Source organism: Musa acuminata, chromosome BXJ1-3 (genome assembly GCF_036884655.1).
Source record: "Musa acuminata AAA Group cultivar baxijiao chromosome BXJ1-3, Cavendish_Baxijiao_AAA, whole genome shotgun sequence".
Classification (NCBI taxonomy): domain Eukaryota; kingdom Viridiplantae; phylum Streptophyta; class Magnoliopsida; order Zingiberales; family Musaceae; genus Musa; species Musa acuminata.
The window spans coordinates 32570808-32598197 of NC_088329.1; the positions used below are offsets into that span (position 1 = coordinate 32570808).

The following is a 27390-nucleotide window of genomic DNA, read 5'->3' on the forward strand; positions in this document are numbered from 1 at the left end:
GTCCTAAGGGACATGAGAGGCTTCGGGGAGGCTTACCTTTGCGGACGGACACGCAAGGGTGCCGCACGACTTAGGCAAAACCAGCTAAGTCCGTGACAGATGGTATCAGAGTGGGTCAAGCACTCATAGAAACACTTAGCATGCAAACGTGGGGGACCTAGTGGGGCTGCGTTGAGGGCAGTCAGCACACGCGCGACCGTTTAGAGGAAAACGAGCATGGAGATGTAGGGAAAAGGAGTCGCTCGGAGGAGCGAGCATCTGACATTGGCATTCAGAGGAATGGCCAACCCTTCGCGTAAGAGGCACCACGAGAACAGGCAAGCTTAGAAGAATATAGAGCGCACAAAGGTTGGGATGGTTGAGTTTGAGCTACGGCTCAATGTTAACAACTATACTTGATGGTGCTCAAGACAAGCGAGACGCTTGGTAAAGGATGAGACCATGCAAGGTAGAATGAGTTGCTCAACGACCAAACTAGTTATGCAAAGCTCACAGAGGTGAGGGGAATTGCTAACTCGAAGAATTTGGTACTCATGCATGGGCTTGTATGCGGACGATGGAATGTTCGTGGCCATCCCAAGGCGACCGAAACTCGACGCCATGGAGCATTGAAACTTTCTCTTTGGCATGTGAAGGATACGTCCATAGGAGGCTGAAGTATGCAACGAGTTCAGCATGTTGCTAGGTCTTGAGTGGTGCAGCGGGGGCTATATTGACGTGGAATCGCAATCTAGCAAGTGCGTTTGCAGGAGGCAGAACAATGCACAGTTTGTTCAGTAGATCGGAGTAGTCCAAGGGGATGGTGGTCTCCGAAACGAAGAGAGATGTTGCTCCAATGGGACAGTTATCCAGGAGAGATAAGTCTCGGCTCTCCAGAGGGAGAATCATGTGGGACGGACCTCACAAGTTGAGGAGTACCTCAACAAACAACAACTCCATGAAGCTCAATGGACTGAGCAAGCGGCGAGGAGTCGTTGCATGATCTCGCTTAAGAGAATGCATTGGTAGATGCATTGCGAGATCAAGTGGGGGAGTGACCCAAAGCAACTTAAATGAAGGCACACTTGGAGTCAATGTAGAGATCGGACTCAAGGGAGGGCTGACCCGTGGAATGGTGGGCGCGAGGGCCACCATTGACTCAATACAAAAACGAGGAGCGGAGCAACTTGGGTGTAACTTGGCGAAGTACCCAAGCCACATGAAGGGAGCCAGCATAGAAGTTGGAACATGGAGCAGAGGCACTGTGCTTTCCGTAGACAGAGGTCAAGGACATGAACTCTTGCAGAGGCAAGAGTAGGATCATGTTGTTCCATGGGTCCTTCATTCTAACGGAGTAGGACTCATCTTGCATGGTGCCAAAGACGAAGGGAGCTTCTGGGCACATGCACCTTATCTCGGAAAAGCATTTGATGGAGGAACTAAGACGACTCAATTTGCGGAGGCAAAGTTGGGTTCAGAAGGCCTTAACACGGGGCAAAAGGACGCAGAGGCGAGTACTCTTAAAGAATATGCCGTAGTGTTGCAAATTAAGTTGCTGGGCAGGAAGCAGTGCGCAGCGGAGATTGTGCTAGTAGGGGTAGAGGCCCAGGATCCAGATAATGGGGAACTAATTACAGTGAAGTAAGGGGACTTCGGGAACTACTAGGCGACGGACTGTCCTAGAGCGGTGCTTCATCTAGGTATGACCCAAGAGTGGGTGGATGAAGGTCGATTGCCAAAGGAGCGAACAAAATCGAAGGTGGAAGAGACCCTACGATGTATTGGCAGAGGCCACACATGAAGGGTTTACAATTCGAGTTCAGCACACAAGGTTCAGAATGCAATAGAAATGTCACCAGGAGGTGACATGGTGCAGCGGATCGTGGTGGAACAGTTCGTGGCAATGCGATACACATAACCTAGTCCCGTGAGGGACTAGATCATATGGAGGTATGATCGGGAGCTACTGGAAGCTCCACTTCGGTGAACAACACGATGGCAAGAAGGGCTATGGATTCAAGGAGTGAAGGCCATGGTACCGCAGAGGCGGGTCTTTCGTGCGTGCATTGAATGTTGCATCGGATGAAAACCTTGGTCATCAGCATATGGGGGCTGTGTTCCACTAAGGGAAAAGTTCGAATGCAAGTACCAGTGAGCCCCATGGGAGGGACTTGATCATGCAGAGGTATGATCGAAGCAGCTGGAGAATTGGACTGCTCCAGAGCTCATATTCGCTTAAGGGAGCCCGACAAGTTAGAGGACAACGTCGAGTAAGCGAACGTTGCTACCAAGGAAGCTAAGGAGAACAGAATCGGTGCAAACCCTACAACGTGATGGCAGAGGCCATGTATGAGAGTTGCAGCCTGTCTTTCCATCGACCAAACGGACTGCTTGGAGAACACAGAGGTGTTGAAGCAGGGGGTCGAAAGGGGCGAGAAAGCGACGACGAGTCCAGAGGGACTTAGCTACCCAAAATCAAACATCAGTTAGAATGGAGGTGGACTCAGAGGAGTGCCACGGAGACATATCATTGATCGTGAAGAAAAGAGATGCAGATGCGAGGCGACGGATAGTAGGGCCATGGGCATGGCAGCGCCATGGTACCGCAGAGGTAGGACTTCTGTGAAAGTCATTGATCCCTTGCTCTCATAGAGGGAGAGCGCTTGGTCGTGAAAGGGGCCGAGGAGGTTGAGCATACAGAGGCAATCTCCAGGTACCGAGACAAGGCGGAAGGGCAGAGGCCGAGGAACTTTGTAAGACCGGTGTCAATGAGCTTCTCATCAAGATAACCGAAAGTGAAGGACTTCGGGTCATGTAAGAGTGCATAGCCAAGGAACGAAGTAGGCAGTACGCGGTGCTGTACCTTTGCTACTCAGTGGAGTAGGCGACAGGGTTGATGGAGAAGACGGTACAATCCCAGAGGCGACCAAACCTATGAGAGAATTACTCCAAGTTGGGGTGAAAACTTCCTGTATTCCAGAAGTTCGATGGTATTGAGAAGGTGAATCACAGTAACTAACTCAACGCAAGGAGTGCAAACATTTCAAGTGCTTTAGAAGTGTGAGCAAAGAGCAGGCGAAGGCTAGTAACCAGCTTGATGCATGGAGTACAACCTGGAGGAGGTGGGCGAAGTCAAGTAACCTTTGCCTTCTCAACCCTTAAAAGAATGGGCGAAACCGAGTACCCCAATTCTTTTATCTATCCAGTAGAGGAGCTCTGCATAAGTTCAAAGACCCTTTGAAGATAATGGAAGACAATAGTTGTCAAATCCTCACCAACGGTGATCAATGCTACTGAGAGTAGATTGTCCACTTCATTTCCCAACAAAATTCCAATCGAAAGCGGAAGTGATGCGAACCTACTTGGATGTGACAACTAAGTGAAATAAGAGTCAATGAGCAAATTTTGTGAAGGACCCAAAACTTCAGAAGTTTGCGAGACGATGCTCGTTAAAGCTCCAACAAGCATCCACCCAGTTCAAGCAGCATGAGGCATTTGAGAGACTGGCGTAGTAAGGATAGACTTTTCCTTCATCTGGGGGATCCGTAGGAATCAACAAGGATCAACACAACTCAACCAACCCCACACCATAGTCAGAGTCATTGGTAAGTTAAAGCAGCATGGCGGATCAAAGGTTTGACTACTAAAAAATAGCAGCGGAGAGCAGCTGGAGCCAAGAGGCGCATTGTAGCTGGAGCAGAAGATTGAAGACTCAGCAAAGGCGAAGAGTTGCAGTGTTGACAAAGGCTTCAACGAGGACGTAGAAGGAATAAGTGGGGGAGAATGTCACGGACAAAATTCTAAACAAGATATTTAATGTAATGCTTATGTATGTCCGTGTCTTTTGGTATGTTCATACTTTGACTAGCATGTAGAGGGACAGCCGAAAGCTTATTAGTCACAATTTAGTTCGGTCTATAATGGACCATTTTTACCCTTTGTTGTGCAACTGTTCAGAGCTGGTAAAGTCTGTTTGTAATTTACATTGTCTATGAAGTGTTTTCGGAAATGTTTACTTGTGGATCCCGAATGAGACATTTTCTCTAACTCGTTCTCTCTTTTGTGGGTCCTAATGGACATGGGAGGCTTCGGGAAGGCTGACCTTTGCGGACGGACACGCAAGGGTGCCGCACGACTTAGGCAAAACCAGCTAAGTCCGTGACAAGCAACAGCAATCTGCTCTTGCTCTTCCCACAAGCAAGAGATCCCTCAAGCTTCCTCCCTCCCTCCTTTTCTGTAAAGATCACTCTTTCAAAAACATAAAAAGATAACAGTAAAAAAAAAACAAAAAAAAAATGTCTGGGATGTCTTCCTTATCTTCTTATAATATTCCAGTTACTATTTCTGCAGGGACTCATAGTACTTCTCCTATAGGGCTTATCTCCATCAATGCTGTTACGCTTATCTCCATCAGGGCGGCAACTATGCATCATGACGGGCTCAATTTTCTAATCTCTTATTTGGATATGACTTGCTCGACTATATTGATGGCTCCTTCAGTTATTCGCCAACCGTGATCAACAGCTTTAGAGAACCCAGTTCAGTACCAAATCTGACTAACAAATTGTGGCTGCGTCAAGATCTATCCTCCAAGCTATTCAAGCCTCAGTTGCTGGATCCGTCGCTCCATTGATATCCTCATGTGGGACTACTGTCGAAGCATGGTCTAAGCTGTAAACTACCTTGGCAAATCATTCGCTTACTTGCAAGCTCAGTCTTCTGTCCAAGCTAATGGTGATAAAATAAGAGGGACGTACTATCACTGATTATCTACAAAATATCAAAGTTATCATTGATGATTTAGCTTTGATAGGTTATTCCCTATATGATGATGAGATCATCATCCATACCCTTAATGGTCTCGGAGACGATTACAAGGAGTTGACAGCTATAATTTGGGCACGCAACACGCTAGTATCATTTAAAGAAATCTATGATAAGTTGACTGATTATGAGACGTATTTGAAGCGTGAGGATAAACTGCTCAAACCGACTATCACAGCTCAAGTCAGTCACAAGTCTAAGAGGAAGAGCACTACGTACCCTTCGAACATCTCCAAAGGTTTGACCAATACACATCTTGATTCTATGGATTCCATGCGAAACCCCCCTTATCATCCTAATCATAACTTCTCGCAAAGTGGCAACTCCAATAATCATCCATCTTGGCAGGGTCGTCTGCTAGCTGTGTGATAAAATCAGACACTCCGTTAAAGTTTGTCAGTCTCGACCTCACCTCCTTGCTCTGTGACAAATCTTCTAACTACTCTGACGACTAGCCAGCCCAACTAGATTGTCGACTCTGGCGCCTCCCATCACATTACTGCTGATCTTCAGAATTTGTCTCGTTACTACACCTATGGCGGCGATGAAGGACTTCTTAAATATATCATCATTGGTGACGGTAAATGACTTCCTATAACTCATACTGGTTCCACAACGCTTACTTCTGATACTACCATATTTACACTCGATGATGTTTTATGTGCTCCTCATATTAAACGCAACCTCATTTCTGTTTCTTAATTTTGCAAATATAACAATACTTCAATTGAATTCTTTCTTGATTCCTTTCTTGTTAAAGACTTGAGCATGGAGGCATCTTTGGTCCAGGGCCCGAATAGAGGCAATATTTATGAATGGCCATCAGCTCCACAAATAAGCCAGCCTACTGTTCATTCTTTCGTTACAACCCTAGTTGATATGTGGCATCGTCGTCTTGGTCATCCCTTTTATTCAGCAGAAATTATTTTTTCGTTACTCTCTTCCTATTTTTAAATCGCATAGTTCTATAATGTATTGTGATGCATGCCTTAGTAATAAAAGTCATCAACAACCATTTGGCTCATCTTCCATTTCCTCATCTAAATAATTTGAAATTATTTATACATACGTTTGGGGCCCTGCCCCAATCTTGTCTTTTGATAAATTCAGATTTTATATCATTTTTGTATATCATTTCACTAAGTACACATGGTTCTATCATCTTCACCATAAATTTGACATTTCGACCATCTTTCTCACTTTTCGAAAGTTGGTCGAAAACCACTTTCAGTCTATAATCAAAACGGTTTACTTTGATGGTGGTGGTGAATATCAAGCCCTGGCATCCTATCTCTCAGCTTGTGGTATCCAACACCTCAAGTCACTCCTGTATACTCTTCAACTTGTTGGCTCCGTCAAACGCAAACATCAACATATAGTAGAAACTGGCTTCACACTTTTCCATTAGGCCTTCATGCCTTCAAACTTTTGGACAACAACATTTCAAACTATCATCTACCTTATTAATAGAATGCATACGTCAGTCCTACAATACCAGTCCCCCATTTGACACTATTTCACAAAACCCTAAACCTTCATAAACTCAGAGTATTCGATTGTCTATGTTATCCATGGTTACGTCCCTATGCCTCTCATAAGTTAACATCACGATCTAATCCTTATGTTTTTATAGGTTACTCTCTTGAACATAATGCTTTCCATTAATATAATCTCCACACTCACAAAGTCTTTACATCATGTCACGTTGAGTTTATCTTTTCTTTCCAAACTCATATCAATCCTACCATGTGGACCACTTCATTAACCATTCCTCATTGGCGTATACCTCCGATCCAACCGGACGAGCCTCCCATAACATCGTCTAGTTCCTCCCCTCATGATCCACACTATATCACTCCTAAAGTTCAACAATTACCCATTCCCTCTATTCCTACTCCATTCCTACTCCACTTCTTTCTTCTTCATATATTGGGGTAATTAGTTCAGAAACACAACCGTTATCTTTACCTCCTTCTCGGTCAAGTGACACTGACGTACCTCCACCTGACCTAGCCCGTGTCAATGACTCTCAACCACTTATTCCAACAATACAACCTCACGATCTCGTAGTCTCCAACTATCCTATGACCACACGGTCTAAGAGTGGTATTTTCAAACCATGTCAAGTCCTTGACCTCTATGTTATCATGGATTCCTCATCCACCACCGTTGAACTCACCACCTTCACTCGAGCCCAAAAATCTTCGTATCGGCGTACCGCCATATGTGAGGAATATAATGCCCTCCTCCATAACTCAACATGGGATCTAGTACCCTCTCATCATATACAAAAATCATCGAGTGTAAGTGGGACTTTCGAATTAAGCGGAACCCAAATGGCTTTATTGCCCGATATAAGGCACGCCTCATCGCCAAAGGGTTTCATCAAAGACCTGGAGTTAATTTCACTGAGACATTTAGTCCCATTGTCAAGCCGACTATAATTCGATTTATCCTGAGTTTGGCCACCACTAAGGGTTGGCAATTATGATAATTAGATGTTAATAATACCTTTTTACAGGGGACTCTAACTGAAGTTATTTTTATATAATAACCTCCTGGTTTCACTCATCCTCAATACCCAAGGCATGTTTGCAAACTACGAAAAGCTATTTATGGACTTCGTTAGGCTCCAAGAGCTTGGTACACAGAACTTGACTCTTTTCTGACTTCAGTTGGCTTTCTCAATTCCAAATCTGATACCTCGTTATTTCTACGATAACATCGTGGGGACACAATATATATTCTGGTATATGTGGATGACATCATTGTCACAGGCAATAATCCCGTAGCAATCCAAGCATTTATTAAACAGTTGGTAGACCGATTCTCGCTTAAATATCTAGGACCTTTGAACTACTTTTTGGGCGTAGAAGCTACATTCACTTCCTCCGGTCTCTTTCTCTCACAAAGAAAATATATTCAAGATTTATTATAAAAAATAAACATGCATGACATAAATGCAGTTACAACTCCTCTCTCTACTAGTGGGTCTCTCAAATTATTTAATGGAAGTCCTATTGCGGAGCCTACTCAATACCGATAAATCATTGGCTCCTTACAGTACTTAGCTCTCACCCGTCCAGACATCTCATTTGCAGTCAATAAATTATCACAATTTATACAAAGGCCGTCTACTATGCACTGGTCTGCGGTCAAACGAATCTTATGATATCTTAAGGGGACCCTCAATCATGGTCTCTTTCTTCATAAACACTCTCTATTTCATCTTCATGCCTTTGCTGATGTCGATTGGGCAAACAACTTTGATGATCGAATATCCACATCGGGGTATATTATTTTTCTTGGCGCTAGTCCAATCGATTGGAGTTCTAAGAAGCAAAAGACAATTGCACGGTTTACAATTGAAGCTGAATATCGTGCCATCACCACTGCCACTGTATAACTCAATTGTGTCACAAATATGCTTAAGGAACTCAACATTAGTTCCTCTCCTTCAATATATTGTGATAATGTCGGAATTACCTATCTGTGCGCTAATTCGGTGTTCCACTCTCGCATGAAGCATATTGCTGTCGACTTTCACTTTATGCGAGATCAAGTTATCTATCGTCAATTTCATGTTTCTCATATACATACGGCTGATCAATTAATTGACTCACTCACGAAGCCTTTCGCTCGTAAACTATTTGCATTGTATCGATCTAAAATTGGTATCCTTGATTGGAGCACCATCTTACGAAGGCATGATAACAAATAAGATTTCTCTAACTGTACGAAGAAATCTCTTTACTCTGAGAAAAATCTTTTCTTTTAACTTATATAAATAGGGAGAGAACAACTTGAATACAGAGATAACACGTTGAGTTGGAGGCCTCCATTAATAGCCTTCTCGCATTTCGAATTGACGCTGTCTTTGGATCTTCCTTGGACGCAAGATCAAGGTACTGCGTGAGAGAAGGAAATGTGTCCTCTCGCATGGCTTTTTGGGTGCTACGACGGCAACTTGCTCTCTGTCCTACCTGCTGCTTCTGCTGTGTCATTTTTACCAGGGGATCTGATGCTCTCTCAGTGTGCTCTCCACGTGGAAATCATGCCTTGGTAGGTCAAACTTATCACGATCAGTCATTAAAGTAGCAGAAGAAAGCATCACCATGTAGTTCCATCCCATTCATATCTTTTCCGCGCTAGTTTATCTTATCATATTACCGTATCGCTTTGTCTGGAAGCCTTTCTTTTTACCCTTTGCTGGTTTAGTTTGCTTTACTCGTTTTTTACCTCACCTTCTTGGCTGTCAATTACAAGAAATAATTATATGAAATATATGAAAGATATTGAGCGATTTGTCTAAAAATACTCGTATTTAAAATTTTTCAATCAGTGCCTCTCATTTTATTTTTTTTTTCAAAAATAATATCCTTATTTTAAGAAATATCTAAATAATTCGTTAAAATTGTTTTTTGGTTGTTACTATATTTGACTACCACAATTAAAACGTACTCACAGGTATTATAAATAATTCAAATGGATTCTTAAAAAAAATACTGCATATGTTATTGAAAAAAAAGAGTCAAATAAGAATATTGTAACGCTTTAAAATTGGTAAAAAATAAATAATTTTTTTTAAAAGAAGTATTTTGGGTATTTCAAAAATTATTAGGATATTGTTTGGAAAAAAAATAAAAAAGGTACTCATTCAAAGAGATTTAAAATATTAGTATATATTTTTAGAAAAATCACCCAAATATATTTCAAATAATTATTTATGAATCATGCTTAAAGCATCAAATATGTCGTCAATGCAACACAAAGCACCACCACTCCGACGCTAGGCTTGTGGTGGGACCCACCGCACAATGGGAAATTTGTCCCATCAGACCTCAGGCGTCGGATTCATCATGCGGTTCAATCGAACCGGCCGTTTTGCGACTTGAGGACGCGCTCCTCTTTCGCAGAATCACCGCTGAAACACGTCGTGGGCCGACGGGACTCGACCTGCGCGAAATAACCCGAGACACGTCCGAGGGGTCCGATTACCACCCACAGAAGGTGGAGGCCACCCTTGCGGACGTATGGCTTCTCAGATCAGAGAGAGGCCACAACTCGGCTAGCTTTAGGCAGCATTTTTCTTGTGGAGAGGAGGGGGTGAAATCGCGTGTCATACGTCCATCACGCTGTGTGATGCGTGCAGGGAGATGATTGGGTGACTCTTAAGATCCTCTTCCTCCGCCGACGACCTCGTCAACACTACACCACCGGGAGCGTCACGCACCGCCCATGGTAGCTTCGTAATCTCCTTTTTGACTCCGCAAGGTAAGCGGCGGCGTAGTAACTGGTTTCTCTTTCGTGGTTGAATGGATGAGTCGTGATCTCTTTTCCCTCTTTAGGCATTAATTTGTTTCAGATTCCTCCCGTTTCCTTTCCTTTTGCGATCTCGTGCGCGTTGAGCTCCGATCGAGACCGTAGAGATTCGCGTTTAGGGTTCTTTAGGCCGTCCTTGGGAGCTAGCGCTACGGAGTCTGGGTCGATTTTTCTGGGCAATTCGGGATCGGGAAAGAATTAGGCAGCGGGGGAAGGGCATCTGGAGTTGAATTTCTTGATTCGGGTTGGGAGGGATTCCTCTGCAAATAAAGCCGACCCTTAGTGGTGAGATGGGGTTCTGTTATGTTCTGTTCTGTTCTGTTCTTTCTTGTTTAAAGAGTATCTCAACTGGTTGTTCCTTTGATCGCTACATGGCTTTGATTGATTTTTGAGGGCTTGCTAGTCTAAAAGTACTTTCCAGGTATCCTTTTCTTATGTGTATATTATCCTCTCAAAATCCTGCCTTTTTACCCATCCTAATATTTTCTTGGGACTCGGATATTATATTTATCGGCTTGTGTATGCGTTTAATTATCTTTAAATTGTAAAAGAAAACTATTAGGTGTATTTTACTGGCATCTCTTACATCTTTGAGGGAATTTTTGCACTTTTTTTCTGTTCTTCTTCTAATAGTAATCATTTAAAGTTGCATACTTTTGATCTTGGTGGTCCATCAAATCTTACATTTTGAAGATTAAACATTGTTGATGCTATTCTGCTATCCTCAACTTATTATGTCTTGGAATGGTTTTCATCCCAATATGCAAGCTTTTAATTTCTGGTACATGGATAGAGTTTCATATATGTCATGACCATTGTTCTCTAATTTTATCTTCTTATCATCTTCAACCATAGAACTAATTGGTGAATTCCTCCTTCTTGTTGCACAACTCTACACCTTACCGTTCATTGGGTTTTAGATTGACAAAGTCCTTGGAGACCTACCGATATGTTCCATACATTTCTTTTTGAGTGTCAGCCCATTCGCGATTGTTGTTATATGGGTATTTCACCTCAGTTTTGTTTCCTTATGAAATCATTTGTGTCTTTTTGCAGATATGTCAATATTTGGATATGTGTATAAATTTGAAGACAAACAAATGTAGTTGGTCCTGTCTGTTTTGGACAGTATAGAGAAAATTACTTGCTGACTATATTGAGAAAATGGAGGATGAGAATGAGCTGGAGCTTAGTTTGGGCCTTTCCTTTGGAGGATCTTCAGGAAAATCTAAAAGCAGAAGTATACCTTCGGACTCTATGGTGGAGGAAGGAAGTATTAGTCAATCAATGGGCAGATCTGTGACCATTTCAGATGTTCCATTCAAGAACTTCTTCCAGAATAATGGTGGAAACCAAGACCAAAGCGGGAAACAAGCAGTTTCTCCACCGCAAGAGAACTTCTGGAAGGATATTGGCAAGTGCAGTGCTCCAACTGCGGATGGTTATGAAATTGCACAGAGTAGCCAATCACAGTTTACCAGAAATAAAGAAATTCAGATTACAAATAACAGAAGTAATGAGACCGAGGAAGAGAATTCAGGTATGAAGAAACGAAGATTACACTCTGAGGAGACAAATTTTCAAAAGAAGCATGAGAAGGTAGCCGGCCATGCTGATGTGGTAGGTAAGGGCCCTGATGATGTCACTGTGCCAAAACATTCACATCGCTCAATTGCTGTAGACAATGCTTCAACCGGTGAAAACGAGGATGTTGCAGAATCCGAGACAGAAGTTTCAAGCTCTTGGTTAGTTTCACAGCATGTAGACATTGCTAAGCGCCCTGATCTTCTTAAAGGTACTGCTAAGCCTGCTTTAAGCGATCCGTCCAGGATTGGTTTCCAAGGGCAGATACAACAAAATTATTCTGGAAATATATCCGATGTTGAACTTCCAAAAGTAACATATGGAACTCCGTCTTCTCTTAAACCAATTGCTGTCTCGATGGTGCCGTATTCAGTACCTGCTAAACCAACTACTGCTGTTGCATCTATTGCAGCAAGCTATCCTTCACCATGTGTTGTGCAAGCCACGCTTCCAACAAACAATGACCATACTATGGTTCAGGGAACAAACACTGATGGCCAGCAGCTTGTTTTTGGGTACTCAGCGGTCCAGCTTCCAACACTAGAGACAAACTCTTCATGGGCATTTGGTTCTCAGCCTCAGGTAGTCTCTTCATCAACTGTTGGAACATCAAACTCGCAGCTTGTTGAAGTTGAGGCAAAGAGATCAAATGGTCAATCTCTCTTCTTAGACACCTCCATGCTTCTGATAGTGATGTATTACATGAGACAACCTATCATAATTAGAAATTTAGCCTTATCCTTAACTTATTATCACCAAAATTATCCATATGCTTGATTTTCTGTATCATGTTTATGCAGTTCCCATTCAGATTCATTCATCAACAAATTTGGGATATGAAAAGAAGTTAGCAGGTGTAGGGAAAGGGAATGGTAAACATGTCATGGAAACTGGAACATCATCGTCTTCTCATGCTGAGGAAGGCAAGGGTATCAATTCTATTTTCAGGCAGAAGGAAATAGCTAAATCACCTATTGTTGAAGGCTTTCTTCATGATGTATCTTCCATAAAGCCTGGTGTTGCATCAAACTTGAAATTCGGAGGATGTGGCTCGTTTCCAGATCTCCCATGGGTTTCGACAACTGGGCCAGGCCCTAAGGGTAAGACCATATCTGGTGTTACCTACAAGTATAGTGAAAACCAAATTAGGATTGTCTGTGCATGCCATGGGTCCCATATGTCCCCAGAAGAGTTCATTCAGCATGCAAGTGCCGATCCTATCAACCCAGAAAACAATACAAGCTTGGCTTCATTCACTAGCAGTCCATCAGGTTCGGCGCAGAACTAGTTTTAAGCTCTTAATGAAGTTAAGCTATGTTGTTCTCTTTTGAGAACAAATATGGCATGGCAGCAGATCATGCAACAGGCACATGACTGATTGAATGTGGTATTACTTGAGTGCTGTCTTACTTTACTCTGTACTTAATGGTCTTGTCATCCATTAGCCTTATGTTTTATTCCAATACAGATTTTAAACATTATGAAGAGACTTTGTAACTTATCAGTTGTATGAATCTTATTTTTCCTTGTTTAAATTCGCCCCTCAACTTTCAAAGTGCTTTGAGGGAGGTTATCAATTAAGTTTGCTTGTCCATTGTCTTTTATATTTTCTTCATTCATTTTACTTACGTTTAATAAGCAAACTACATCTATTTTATAGTCTGTTGCTCCATTTCTTAATTATCATTTCTACTTGTGTAAACCTTTAGACTCTTATGTCAAAATTTTCCTTGCAAATTGCTTTTCTAATAAATGTAGAGGAACATTTTAACAGCTTTTGATTGTCTATTTGTTCGGAGATCATGCTATCAACTTACTACAGCCATTTTATATTTCATTGCCGAGGTTCACTCATTTGTTATTAAATTCTGTTGAAATCTAACGATGACATAACTGACACCCAAAATTTTGCACTCTATAATGTAATTCTGGAACATATGTTGTTTTATTTTGTTCATTTTTTCCATATAAAAGATTGAAGGAAAGAAAGGGACCTATTTGTAAAATGATACATTACATAGTGTACAAAATTATCATACTAAAGATGAATTTATTGTGCATATATATAAAAGAGATGGCTGAATTATGCATCAACAGCTTTCATTTATTTAAATTATCATTTTATTTGCTACGATGTGGATGGTCAAATTGTGCATTTATGGAATTTCTGATTTTATATATGAATAGCAGCAGCAGTTTCTCTTGATTAGCAGGGTTTTTTACACTAAAGTATTGTTCTCAACCATCTTGTTGGCAACCGGACAAATGCAGGTAGAGATATTATTGAAATGTATGACGCAGAAAGACCAAAAATTTTTTGCTTGCAAACTCCTTCAGAATCATCTCCTGATTTTTCTCAGGTTTTACAGTCTGTGTCTTTTATTTGAATTGAAATTTCTTATTCCCTAGTTTTGTGTTTCTTCACTGTTTATCTCAGTATGAGACTTTATATACTGAAAACAGAATAGTAAATTATCGAGTTCTTATTTCCATTTTGATGGTTTCGTGATGAATTAGAAAACAACATGATACTATCAGATGCAAGATTCTCTACTAGTAGTCTTTTCTGTTTTTTGTTCTCTTTTCCTCGACAGTTCAACCCAGGTAGCATGTATTGGACTTCCTGATCAGATAATCATTCCTTCTCCATCCGAATAGTGGAATACTTGTACATCTGGTTTTGCTGTCTCATTGTATCTTGGTACAAAATCATGCTACTGAAATCAAGAGAGTAAATTTTCGAGTTTTTATTTCCATATTAATGATTTTGTTATGAATTAGGAAACAAACATGATACACTATCATATGCAAGATACTCAGCTCAAAGTAGTTCTTTCCTTTTGTTTTTTTTGTTTTTGTTCTCTTTTGCTCAACAGTTTAATCTAGATAGTCTGTGTATTAGACTTTATGATCAGATAACCATTCCTCATCAGAGTGCTAATGCTTAATACATCTCCTTGGCTGCAAGGTGTTTTCAGTCAAAAGGCACATGAATTGCTGAAAGATTCATAATGTCAATTTGCCAAACAACTAACCCAGAGCTTTGTGTTTAGGCATCATATTTATGCTTTTAATCGATCAAGGAGACAGGTCATGTGTGGACCATCTCATACTAGAAAGGTACCTCAAATCGAGGAGAGAAGGTTTGGATGTTGGCAATGATTCCGGCAACAAGTTCAAGCTTATCTTCCCTAAAATTTTTCATCGCTGTTGGATGGGATGTCTGCATAACTCGAGGAGCATAAGCAGGCATGATTATGATTTATGGAGCTACAGTGTAACAAAGTTTCTACATGCAAAAAAACAAGGTGAGCTGGCAGCAGTAGAGTTTAACTTGCTGCAAATGCATTTGATATCAGAAAGGGTGGAAAGGAAAGAGTCGATACAACACCAGCTGTATGAAGCCAGATCGAATGATGACACCTGCTACTGAATGTGGTGGTTCCTTTGGATTTGTTTGGTGGTGAACATATATATGTTGCATGGACCTGCACAGCTGAAGTTCAATCTCCAGTGGGTGGGTTGTAAATGGGTGCAAAGCTAAGCTCAAGAGGAAGTCCGTCCATCCATGTGGGAAGCCGAGAATTAATTTAATTGCAGTACCACCAGCCATGACAGCTGCTTACATCCTGAACCGGATGCACACTGCTCACACTTAAATGGTTGTTCTTATGTCATGTCAGAATAGATTAGATGGTTGAGGAGGGTGAGTTTTACTCCGATCCATTTCATCGTTTAAGATGATTGGAGTATTTGAGAAGAAGGAAGATATTGCCAATTTTAACATGCCCCAGGACCTCTCGGTATGATCAACAACATACGTACACAATGCAAAAAATCATGGGCATATCATGTCAGGTACAGTATGTATACAAGGGAATAAATGGACTTGTATGGTGAAGTGGAAGGCCTTTTTCCATCATGGTAAAATAAATAGACTTGTCCTGTAAATCTATGATCATCATATCATATTGATCGGTTGGATAGCAGGCTAACCTAAAACTTCCTCCCTCCTCTCCACGGTGTAGGGACAGAGTTCTCTGCAGATTTCATCCAAGCAAGCAAGAAACATGGAACATGGAACACACCAACTTTTAATTGAATCGGCTAACCCATCTCATCATCTTTTAATTGAACCCTAGTAATCGATCGAGTTCGTATGAATCGATTAGATTTTCAATACGTAATCGAATCATAATAAGAATATTTAAGTAATATCTGTTGTCATACATTAAATAAAAAAAGAGAGATAACTATGCAATATCTTCTATTGGCCACTCTGTGGGTCCCTCCATTTCTGACAGCCGCAGACTGTCATGCCCAGAGAGACACAAGGAGGAGAAAACAGTGGTAGGAGAGAGAAAGAGAGAGAGATGAAGGGCAAAGGAAAAGAGATGAAGTGAAAGCATGGGAAGGAGAAGAAGAAACAAGCAAAAAGAAATTATAGAAAAAGTAGTTTATTTATTTATTTATTTTTATAGTTGAACTCCTTAAAAGAGTGAGTTGTGCACAAATATTTGACCCCCAAGGCAATTCATCATGTAAGGATCGATCATTATCACCACCTACTTTTAATCCACCACTGCCAAACAAAGTGGTAAGCAGTGAAGAACTCATTCCTGTGTTGTTTTTTTTCCTCTTTCGAGGAAAGGCATGATGATGTTCTTGGAAACCTGTCAAACCGGACGTATAAATGATCTTTGTGCTCTCTAATGGTGGATGTGATGGTCCTGCGTCTCCTAATTATTACACCACCCTCTTCACAAAACCAAGAGGATATTTACCGTTCCTTCTCCCCAAGCAAAGGCCAAAGTGCAGTGCAGACTCACACACCATTCCTTTGAAGGGAACTAACTGTCCGGATGTAGAAGCCACGCAGACATCATAGCCAAACACACAACAAGAAGCAATTAACCACCCACCTTCTTCTTCTTCGCTCCTCCTCTCTCTCTCTTTGGAGAACCGCATGACCGAAATCCACACCGAAAGAGAGAAAGAAAAAGGAAACAAGAGAGAGAGAGAGAGAATAGTCTTGCACAGTAAGCATGGTGGTGGGAAGACATGAGACTGCTGCATGCCTCCACAGTGAAGCAGCTCCACAAGAAAGTAATGACCGGAAGAAACATGCAGATAGTTACAAGGGAGCCCCATCATCTCTGAGCTGTTTGCATTAATTGTAGTACACGCTCTCCACTCTTCTTCTCCCTCTCTCTCATTTACTACTCCATCAAAGCAGGCAAATTAGAGTTGGGAGCAGTAGTTCCCTTGTTCGTCAACCAAAGTGTATATTTCAGAACTTAATACTGTCATCAGAGTTATGAACCAAAGTTCCCTTGTTCATCAACCAAACTGTACATCTCAGAACTTCAACACTGGTCATCGATCACCGGCTGATGGTTTGTTTGCCAATCTCCGGTCTCTCTCGACATCCTCCTTCCCCTCTGTGGTGCGAAAGAAGCATAAAGCTGCGTCAGCCACCACCCATTTACGGCCGTACCTTTTTGGTTGGACCCCCCACGCCAGCAGCCTCCCATGGCGCCAGCATCTTTACAACCATGCCATCAATCAACTTGTCGTGGGCCCACCCGCAGTGGACGGCCGAGATCACGTCCCTTTCGCGGCAATAGTAACAGCGCCAGACCATAACTGTACCGGTCGCGCAACCCAGGGCTCGTGTTAGGGTTTCGACCCCGGTTGGGACGTCGGGTTAGGATTAGGGTTTTGTTGCCGACCTTTTTGATGGCTTCTCATACGCGCGCGACCGCGACCGTGACCGCGCACGCACACGTACACACAGGTACAATTTATGGGTGGCGATGACATGTCACAGTACATGTGCCCCGATTCATTGCTTATTTTGATCCATTGGGAGAGTATTATTGTGCCTTTGGCTTTTGCTGCCCATAGATTCTCTCTCCCACACGGAAAACCCTAGCAATAGGTTGGGGTCTCCCGAAACCCTTTTTCCTTCGGTCCATCGTCGATCCCACGCTGATCTCTCCCGTTTCACTTGCCCCGGCCGCGCCTCGGGATCGAAGGGCGAACCGCGGTTCAGGTTTTTATGGTAAAGAAGCTACCGGATTCCTTTTCGGGTTCCCCGTGAGAGGTACTCGTTCTTTACCTTGTTGGGAAGAGTTCTTGAGTTCCAAGTTCCGATTTTTATGCTTCTCTTGGGCTCCTTTCGTCGATCGCTCTACTTTGTTGATGAATTTGGTCTGAAATTGATGGGTATTGGCTTCTCGCATCGTGGTGCGTTAGGTCAGCTGTATTTAGTACGGTTTGGAATGTAGTCTAGAAGTTGAATGGGAAAGGAGCTTCTTTTCTGGAGTCGACTATGGGTGTGTGGTTGAGCCTCAGGTTTATGATGATCCGGTGGCCTGTTTGTTCCTTTGCAGAAGCGGGTAATCAGCGAAGCATGGCTTGATGTATGTTACGGTGTGTATTTCTTTCCGCTTTTGTTATTTTATGTAGTAAGTTTTGATTCGTGTGGAGTGTGTTCGCTGCAGTTTCCGCTCATATTTCTTTGTGCAATGGATCTTGTGGTTTTGGTTAACCTGATGTACCTATTTGTTAGCTCAAGTCATGCTTTTGTATGTCGTGGGAAGTTTGAGAAACCACTTGTGCCTTCTATTTTCCTTGAGGAAACCTCGTTACTTGCCCAGAAAGATTCAAGTGATTCGCTATCGTCTCATCTTGATGCATTATTTTATGATCAGTTTTGAATGGTTAGAGGTTGATTGATGTCTGAACTTAACTCTCATCACTCGTGGTGCTCCGGAGAAGATTGTTTCTCTTATATTTCATGTTCCAACTTTGTTCTTTTCATGGCAACTAAAATGATCGCACACCACTTTTCTTTTATAGTGCAAGTGCCTCCTGTGTGTTTGAGTTCAAATTCTCATATTGTGACAGAAATATGTAAAGGTTCTCTTTCTATGACATCATCTTGTGATTTTTTGTTTTGTTTCTTATAAGTGGCGAGTGTTACTTGTAATGGTTAAGTCGCACTGGTCCATTCAGTAATCTCCATATGTTGTTTCTTTTTTGGTTTCATGTTGGCAATGTGTTAGTCTGCACAAGATATAATGTTGCTTCTTGAGTTTGTTGTGATGATACAAGTGTAGCGGCAGTCCATCTAAGTTCTTGGAGGAAGTTTCTTATCTTAGTTGTGTTCTTGCAAAAATCTGCTTGGACATGAATCAAAATGACTAAAGATCGTTGTGCTGATTATATAAATATTTCTGGTTATTAGTTTGATTGAGTCATATTAATTGCTGTACTAAACGATGTTCTATCTTTTCAGGCATGATTAGTTCCTGCTCATGTTATATTTAAAGTTCTCATTGAGAATTTTAAATACTTTATCGTGACTTATACTCTACAAATGACAATGAGAAGATAAGTTTGAGTAATGTTTGTGAACAAATGCATAATACTTTGCATGAATCCTCAAGTTCCTTTATCCATTCCTCAGTCTGTTTTATACAGAATGATGTGTTGTAATCAGTAAATTTTTTTTACAATGCATTTATATGCAGATTCATGAGGCTGGATCAATTATTAAATCTCATTAACGTTTAAAATTATTTGTAGCATTTGAAGCTAAATATGTTTAATACAATAATTATGCTGCTCAAAGTTATTTTGTCTCGATGCACGTTCTTAATTTGTCTGCTTTCTATTCAGCAAGGAGGAGCACATCCGGGAAAGACGTATTCAACCTGCTGCATATGATTGTTCTCACCATTTTAAGCTATGGAAGTAGCAGTTAAGGAGCTGTATGTTAAAGGGAAAGAATTTGCTCCTGTGACTGATGGCAAGGAAGATGCAGAAGATTGTGACCATTTCACCATTCGGTATTTCCAGATGTCTATTTACCTGCTTTTCACTGTCTGACTTTCTTAAAATTAAGCAAATAGGAATTTTCAAATTCAGATTTGAACATTCGATATCTGCTTTGTGGCACCATGTACTTTGTTTAGGCCTATCTGCAATTTTGTTATTGTTGAAATTGTGGCACCAAAATCACTTTAGTCTGCATACTGAATACAAGTGACATATATTAACTTGTTGAAAACAGTTATCTTTTATTACTTTCTTCAGTAAACTATAACAGAGATATTTCCCTTCTAACAGTGGTTATGTTGCTGGTGTTCGAAAGAGAGATGCAAAGACTTGTTGGCCATTGTTTATGCCTCACAATGAAAGTTCAGATATAGATGCCAACATGCTACCACCACTACATGTTTCTAAGTTCAAACGATGGAGTTGCCTGAACTGTATTAATACTATTAGCACATCTGCAGATGTAACAGGACCTGCAGATTTAACAAGTGTACTACATGAAGAAATAAAGACAAAAAGCTCCTCATTTCTGTCAAATGCCAATTCAAATAGATTATGTTGTGATTCTAAACAATCTGAAAATAGAATACATGGGGAGAGACTCCTGTCAGATTCTTCTATCAGCATTAGTCATGGTGAACATAGCCCAGCACCATGCTGTGTCAAGAAAGCAAATGAATCTACAACAGAATGTGTGGCCAAAGAAGGTATCTGGGCTCTTACTCTATCATAATTTCCATTATCATCATAAGTTTTCATAGTCATTTCCTTCTCTTGACAGGTATCCGAGTATTCACATATGGGAAACATAGATCTGAAGAGAATCAAGATCGGTCATGCAAACCTGCATCCGCTGTGGTTGAAGATGAAAATTTTGAAGCAGGAAAAACCCAAGCAAGGAATATTGCAGTTACTGAGGACAATCCTGAGACTGTTCTTTCTGCTGATGGTTTTCCGATGGTTTGTGCCAAACCAAATGGAGGTGCAACCAGTGGAGTTTCTGATGCAGTTCTGGCTTTCAGAGCCAGCAAAGCATATGCAATCATAGACGATGAGGGGATTACTGATGAAGGTGAAATAGATGTAGTACCTGATGGCATGGTTAAGACAAGCTGGAAATTGGCTGGGGTTGATCTTGGCATCCCAAAAGATGATGCTCTAATTGCAACTGTTGCTAATGTTACCAAATATGCTTTAATGGATTTAGATCAGAGCAATAATGAAGCATCATACAGTAACATGGATTTGTTTGATCATGTGAATTGTATCTCAAATCAGAACAGTGTGCTTAGCAGTCCACCCGGAAAAATGAACCACAAAAAGGTTCGTAAGCTACGCTTCCTGGAAGATATTATGAAAAGTGAAGAGTTGCACACATCTAAAAGAGCTTGTACTTTCAAGAGACACTCAGAAACATGTGAAATAAAGAGCAACCATGAGCGAGGTTCAGGTGGACTGGAATGTGAAGCCCAATCTGGAAACTGCAAAAGCAATCTCGTTGGCCAGAACTCTGAAATGACATCAACTGATCCTAATAAAGGTATAGAATCTAATCGGAACAACGATGATGATCTTTGTCTACTGCACTGGCTAAAGAAGGTTTCTAAGAAACTTGTCACCGATGATTCTCAGAACAAGAAAGCCATTGGTGCAAAAGGATATGCTGAAATTAAGCACAGGGAGAATAAAGGTGGTGTATCTACCAGTACGCATAATGCGAAGGATGTAGATCCTCTTTCTAAAATTTCTAGAGAAAGTAAACATAATAAAAGCTATACCACTGAAAAGGAAAACAAGGTGCCTCTAGTAAAACCAAGTGGTTGTTGCCTCATGCAACAGGAAAATTTAGTTTCTAACAATGCAACAGTGAAGCATGTCCATCCTGAAAATGATTATCCTAAAATGAGAGACATAATTTCTGCACCTGGAAAACTAGACAGGAGCTATGATAAAAAAGTTGATTCCAGAATAAGGAAAAAGAAGGCATCACAAGTGGAGAGCAAAAGTTCTTCCCAAATAAAATGGTCAAAGGTATGCAAATTTTATCCTTTGTCATATTGTATTACTTGCAATTTTTATTAATCTCCCGTGTTCTTTTCTCAGTTTATTCTATGTTCGAGATTTTAGCTTTTCCATACTGATCAGTATCCTTATATTCAAGCCTATGTACAATATGGTATAGTTTACTATCATATAGAACTCATCCCGAAGCAGTTGGAGAGCTGATATAAGAAAATCTTAAATGTGAATGTATGATCCGATGAGCTACTCTTAATGAAAATTTGTGTACGAGCATTTAATTATTAAAGTAACTGCTGAGTGTGTTTTGAATCTTTTGAAGTCAGAGTAAAATCTAGAATAAGGAAAATAAAATTTCAGATATGTTACCGATTGAAGTTTTTTCATATTTATTTATTTTTCTGTGCATTTCTGATGCTTTTTAATTCTTACATTATCCTGGCTACAAGTTTTGCAAATTTCATTATAACTTCTGTTTGTGGGCCATAGTCGTGCAGCTTTACAAACTGGAATTATCTTGGCAAAACAGATAATATGATCATTGATTAGTAATCCTCTTTCTGTTGCACTTGTGCATGCTTGTTTCCACGTGCAGAAAGTAGTAGTAAAGAAACAAAGGACCACAAAGACACATGAAAAGGAAATTCTGGATGACATTCCGATGGACATTGTTGAACTCTTAGCAAAAAATCAACATGAAAGAAGTCTGATGAATGCTGAGGTTGCCAGCAAAAACCATCATGAGTTGTCAATGATGAATGATAAGATGAAGCATGGAAATATTTTAAATGTGTCTGGATACCGTGGAAGCAAGGTTATGAATGCGATATATATGAGTCATGCAAGTGATACAGAATTTGGTATTCCTACTACTCCATGTGGTAACCAGAATGCTGACCATGGAACAGAAGTCTGCAAGAGTGCCAAATATCAGAAACATATCCTTATAGATCTGAACCAACAAGCTACAGATGCCCTGACAAATCCAGAATATGATGAATACCAACTATGTACAACTCACCTTCATGCCGTTGATTCTAAAAAAAATCGTTCTCTTCCAAATTCTTATTGGGGAAGAATGAGGATGCAAGATTTTGGATTCTATCAGAAGGATCGAGGAGTTTTAGCTCAGAGTTCAAGTGGAGGTGACCATGATATATTGTCAGCGGCATTAAATGGCAGAATACATGGAGTCAGCGCCAGTAACATTCATGCTTATTGCAATTATGGGAAAATGGTGCCTGGTGATTCATTTCTTGATAGAAAACAGAGGACAGTTGTTCAAAAGGCTGACTTTCGGGAATCAATAAATACAAATGGCTTGCATTATCAAGCTGAGGGAGGGAAGTCTGAGCAATCAACAAACAGGACAACTCTACCAACCAGATCTTATCTTGTGGGAGGAGGAAATAGGTGTCATTTAGGAAGAACAGCACCAATAGATTTGCATACCAATGAAACAATTTCTGCATTGCATTTGCTTAGGCTAGTTGATCAAGCAGCTCTGACAGGTCTGTCATGCGATATAAACCATGTAGGAATTCCCCAAGGTTCTAACTTGAATTTTAGTAATAAATCCACAGAGGTGCTTGGTGTGGAAGTTGGAACCAAAATTAGAGAGACCCCTGAAAATCCATCCACAGCTGGTTACTCTGCTCATGACCAAAAAGAAGGAAATTTCAGCAAACCTCACCGTCCAATTCCCAGGGTAGGTGTTCTTGGGTCTTTGCTGCAAAAGGAAATCATGATTCACTCAAACAAGTGTATAGCACCATTGGGTTTTAATGCTAGGTGTTCTGGTGAAGCACCATCTTTCTTAGTTGAAGGAATGGATAAGACAGGTGCCCCTTCTTCATCTATTAATACTGAATATGGTGACGGCAGTAACTGTCTCTTTGGGACTACAAGTGCCAAGCAAATAGTAAGAGCTGGAGATTCTTCTGTACGTAAGTTTGGGATGGGTCAGGTTGGGATCACCAAAAGGAATGAAGCAATCCAATCCGTTAGACATGATTGTCATACCGTAAACTGTGTTGTCAACCAAAACCCTGCAGACTTCAGCATACCTGATGAAGACAACGTCTACATGCGCGGAAGTGAAAATCTACCCTCTGAATATATATCCCCCCCAAACCTCCATGGTATCAAACCCATCATGATGGGAATAAGTGGGAGGTGGTGAATTTTCAGGCATCGTAAGCATGAGAAGAGATGCTTTGGCATTCAAGCTTAGGTTTTTCTGCAGGAATTTTGCTGGTGGCCAATCTTTCATGAAGATAGTCACATATATGTGACCTAGTATTTGGCTAGCTTCTATCTGCCTTCACCAATGTCATAAATTTAACTTTACAAAAGCAAGGGTGATGATGATGGGAAATGTTGAGCCATTGCAAGACTGGATCAATTTGTTGACCGTTAGCTGTTTGGTGCTGTTTCTCCAACAGCTTCAGATCAGGCAGGAATGTTGTGAAAGCAGAAGCATACAGGTATTTCTACTTAAGCGAAATAGTGTATAGACGAGTAAATATGTATGACCAGCTTGTTGTACTTTTGTCCTATTTTTGTTGTTAAATTTTAATAAATCAAGGAGTTGGAACTTGGAAGAACTCAGATTGTTAAGACTTTCTTTTAAGCCTAGCCTTGGTCAGCTTTCTCTTAGTTTTATGACCAGCAGGATCAAATGATGTTATGGTAATTTTGTTACTGTTTACCCGAGTTGTCAAAGTCAAGTGCCTGATTCTTTCAGTTATTTTTTTATACTTCCTGAACATTGTTTTTTCATACCATGGTTGATACCTTAAAGCTTTTACTAGTTATTTATTGGCCACATAAGGTGCAACTATTACTTCATTCATTTTCGATCACCTCACCGAGTGTAGTACATGTTTAATATAAAATCTTCTCCCTTGTGTTAGGTCAGAGAGCATGTTATCTTTTCTTCCTTGTAGTTGGCATATTATCCACATTTCACTGATGGGTAGAACTCTAAAGCATATGTCAAGACCTCCTTTCAGGCATTGAAAAACTTATAACCACATTAGCGAATATATCATAAATATTAATCTGAGGCACCAACATGCAAGGTGAAGATTTAGATTTTGTTGTACATTAATGCTCCTAATATTTAGTTTTTGATATAAGTCTCTTAAATTTTGTTATAAATATAAAGTCCCTATAATCCTAGTGGATCAAGTATAATTTAGGATAGACATGTCCTATAATATATTAGTCTTATTTACATAACACCCCTAATGGAATATATCTGGAATATTCCATCAAATTAAACTTTCAGGCTAATATTAATAAGGGATTCAGGGAACTTTCAGAGGAATAAAATAAGATTTCATTAACTTATATTCAAAATGAAAACCCTCTTCAAAATTACTGTTTCGTAAAAAAAAAAAATTTTAAATTTGAAAAAATGTTGCCGTGCTATCACTTCAATGAAGTGCAGTTTGTTTTGTCAAAGTAGCCACATTGAGAAGCAATTTTCTGTTACAAGCTTAAAAAGTTATTGACCACTTCGAGTCTGGTTTGTTGCATATTTACATCAAGGTTGCAAGACTTCAGCCTGCAATATGGGAAGAAAACAACCTACTAACAATGACCAAATTCCACCTGCATCGTATACACCACAGAATTTATGATTAGCTTTGTTACCCTCCTGCTGCAGCATATGCTGCATGGCCAACGGTGACAAGGTAACTATCGTCAAAATGTGTCTTGATCTTTCATCTTTACTTTTGATCCTTTGTTTTATGGAACTTCTGCATCATATTTCAGAGAAGATGAATTTGCATTACCTGTTAAAACTTTTGCCTTCGTGTCCAACGGTGACAAGGTAACTATCGTCAAAATGTGTCTTGATCTTTCATCTTTACTGTGATTTGTTGTATTTTAGAACTTTGTATCATGTTTCAGAGGAGATTGATTTGCATTACCTGTAATAGCTTTTGCCTGTGCAGTGAGAATTACTCTCTTTATCTTGATCTTTCGTCTTGACTTTAATGTGACTTATATCTCTGTGTTTCAGAGCAGACAGACTCGCATTTCCTGTTAGAACTTTTGTCTGTGTGGCCAAGGGTGACTCAGTTACCATTTTAAAAATGTATCTTGATCTTTCATCTTCTTGATGATCCTTCATTTATAATAACTTTTTCCTCAGGTTTCAAAAAAGATAAATTTTTTTCATTACCTACTACTAAAATTATTGCCTGTGGTCAAGGGAGACACAGTAACTATCTTCAAAATCTGTTGATTTTTCATCTTTGCAGTGATGCTTCATCATCCAGAACTTTTGCCCTATGTTTCAGAGAAGATGATGGCTAAGGGTGACACAGGTAACTATCTTCAATAGGTCTTTCATCTTTACAGTAATCCTTCATATTTTACAACTTTTTTTCTCGTGTTTCTGAAGAAGATGGATTTGCCTGCCTATCTTCAAAAATGTGTTTTGGTCTTTTTGATCTTTACTGGGATGCTTCATCTTTTGGAACTTTTTGCCTCCTGTTAAAGAGAAGATGGATTTGCATTGCCATTTAGAACAGAGTGCTGGAGTTTATCAGCACAAACGAAGCAATAGGCTTCTAAAGACAAGGCAGTTTCTACTGGGAAGTTTAATCCTTCTTGTAGATTCCTTCACAGTTTAAGCCATTTTGAAAGCCTGTTTTCCATGTGCAACCTTTGGACACACTTATAATCTTTGGATCCAAATAAGAAACCACCAACTACCATTGTTCACTCTCTCTCTCTCTCTCTCTCTCTCTCTCCACCAGCAGTATTAAATGTCCCTAAATATAAGGGTAAGACTGCATACATTAATCTTCTCTGGATGTCATATTAGAGAAAAGTCTGTCTTAATGAGTTCACCCTTTGTATTCAATCATTTGTGTATATGACACCTAAATTAGTCAATGGAATATATATATATATATATATATATATATATATATATATATATATATATATATATATATATATATATATATATATTCTTCCAATTCCTCCTTTCAGGAAGGTATTGCCCTGCAAAGATAATGGAGCACACCTTCCTTCCACATTCCAAATATAATATTTGTTGTGCCACCTTCAAGCAAAGGAATCCACAGCTTGGAAATGGAGTGGTTGCCTTCTCCTTTCTCTCTCTCTCTCATTCTCTTTCTTATTGATTGCTTGTGTGTTTTGGGTAGCTTTTGACTGATGCTAAATCTTTTAATCCAGTAGTTCCTCATCTCCCAAAAACAGATAAATGATAGGAACATGGAGCATGATCTCCACATGAGTTGTTCCAAGCTGTCTCTTGTCACCTCAAGTAATGCTTTCCTGCATGGCCCATACACGAAATTAATGCTGTCAGTACACCAGTAAGCTTCATGCGATCGCATCATCTGCCTCCCAAACACCTCCGTGTTTCCTCTTTCCAACAACACACCCACCATCTCTTCCTCTTTAAACTAATCACTTAATGTGATCCCGAGGAGGAGAAATTTAGCAGATAAATTCTAGTGGTTTCCGAAACCCTAATGTCATTCCATCTGAAAGCTCGACATACGATCGATGGATGAAGACGAAGAAGGGAGGGACTAAGAGAGTATACATATTTCGATGAAATGCATCGTTAATCGTCACCTTAGAATTTCTATGAAATGCTTCTCTATAGAGAGAGTATATACATATTTCAATCCACGAAGTTGTTATAATTGAATCATCAGTGACTCCAAAAATTCCACTTCTACTATTTTTTTTCTTCTTTTATTGAAAGGACTATAGAATTAAATCTATATTAAGTGTTTTTAGCCAAATAAATTCTGATTGCAT

General features: G+C 40.3%; 2 protein-coding genes across 8 annotated transcripts; both read left to right on the forward strand.

Annotated features, from left to right (window-relative positions):
* The first annotated feature begins 9810 nt into the window (after positions 1–9810).
* Positions 9811–13313, forward strand: LOC135624858 (protein NINJA homolog 1-like). Of its 2 annotated transcripts, XM_065128887.1 has the most exons (4): positions 9828–10077; positions 10152–10410; positions 11182–12361; positions 12510–13313. In XM_065128887.1, exons 3-4 carry the CDS (start codon positions 11290–11292, stop codon positions 12995–12997), a joined length of 1560 nt encoding a protein of 519 aa, XP_064984959.1. In that variant the 5' UTR covers positions 9828–10077; positions 10152–10410; positions 11182–11289; the 3' UTR covers positions 12998–13313. The 2 variants fall into 2 exon arrangements, with proteins under 2 accessions (XP_064984955.1, XP_064984959.1); XM_065128883.1 differs by lacking the exon at positions 10152–10410 and having other exon boundaries at positions 9811–10077.
* A 4214-nt stretch (positions 13314–17527) lies between these two features.
* LOC135624868 (protein EMBRYONIC FLOWER 1-like) lies at positions 17528–26300 on the forward strand. Of its 6 annotated transcripts, XR_010491808.1 has the most exons (7): positions 17529–18144; positions 19396–19565; positions 19846–20261; positions 20336–21585; positions 22169–24059; positions 25129–25274; positions 25357–26300. XR_010491808.1 is itself a non-coding variant. In XM_065128910.1 (6 exons), the coding sequence occupies exons 3-6, from the start codon at positions 19465–19467 to the stop codon at positions 23753–23755; spliced, it is 3354 nt and encodes a 1117-aa protein (XP_064984982.1). In that variant the 5' UTR covers positions 17528–17815; positions 18105–18144; positions 19396–19464; the 3' UTR covers positions 23756–24283. The 6 variants fall into 6 exon arrangements, 4 of the variants coding, with proteins under 4 accessions (XP_064984982.1, XP_064984976.1, XP_064984987.1 ...); XM_065128910.1 differs by lacking the exons at positions 25129–25274; positions 25357–26300 and having other exon boundaries at positions 17528–17815; positions 18105–18144; positions 22169–24283; XR_010491807.1 differs by having other exon boundaries at positions 25129–26300.
* Positions 26301–27390: the final 1090 nt, after the last annotated feature.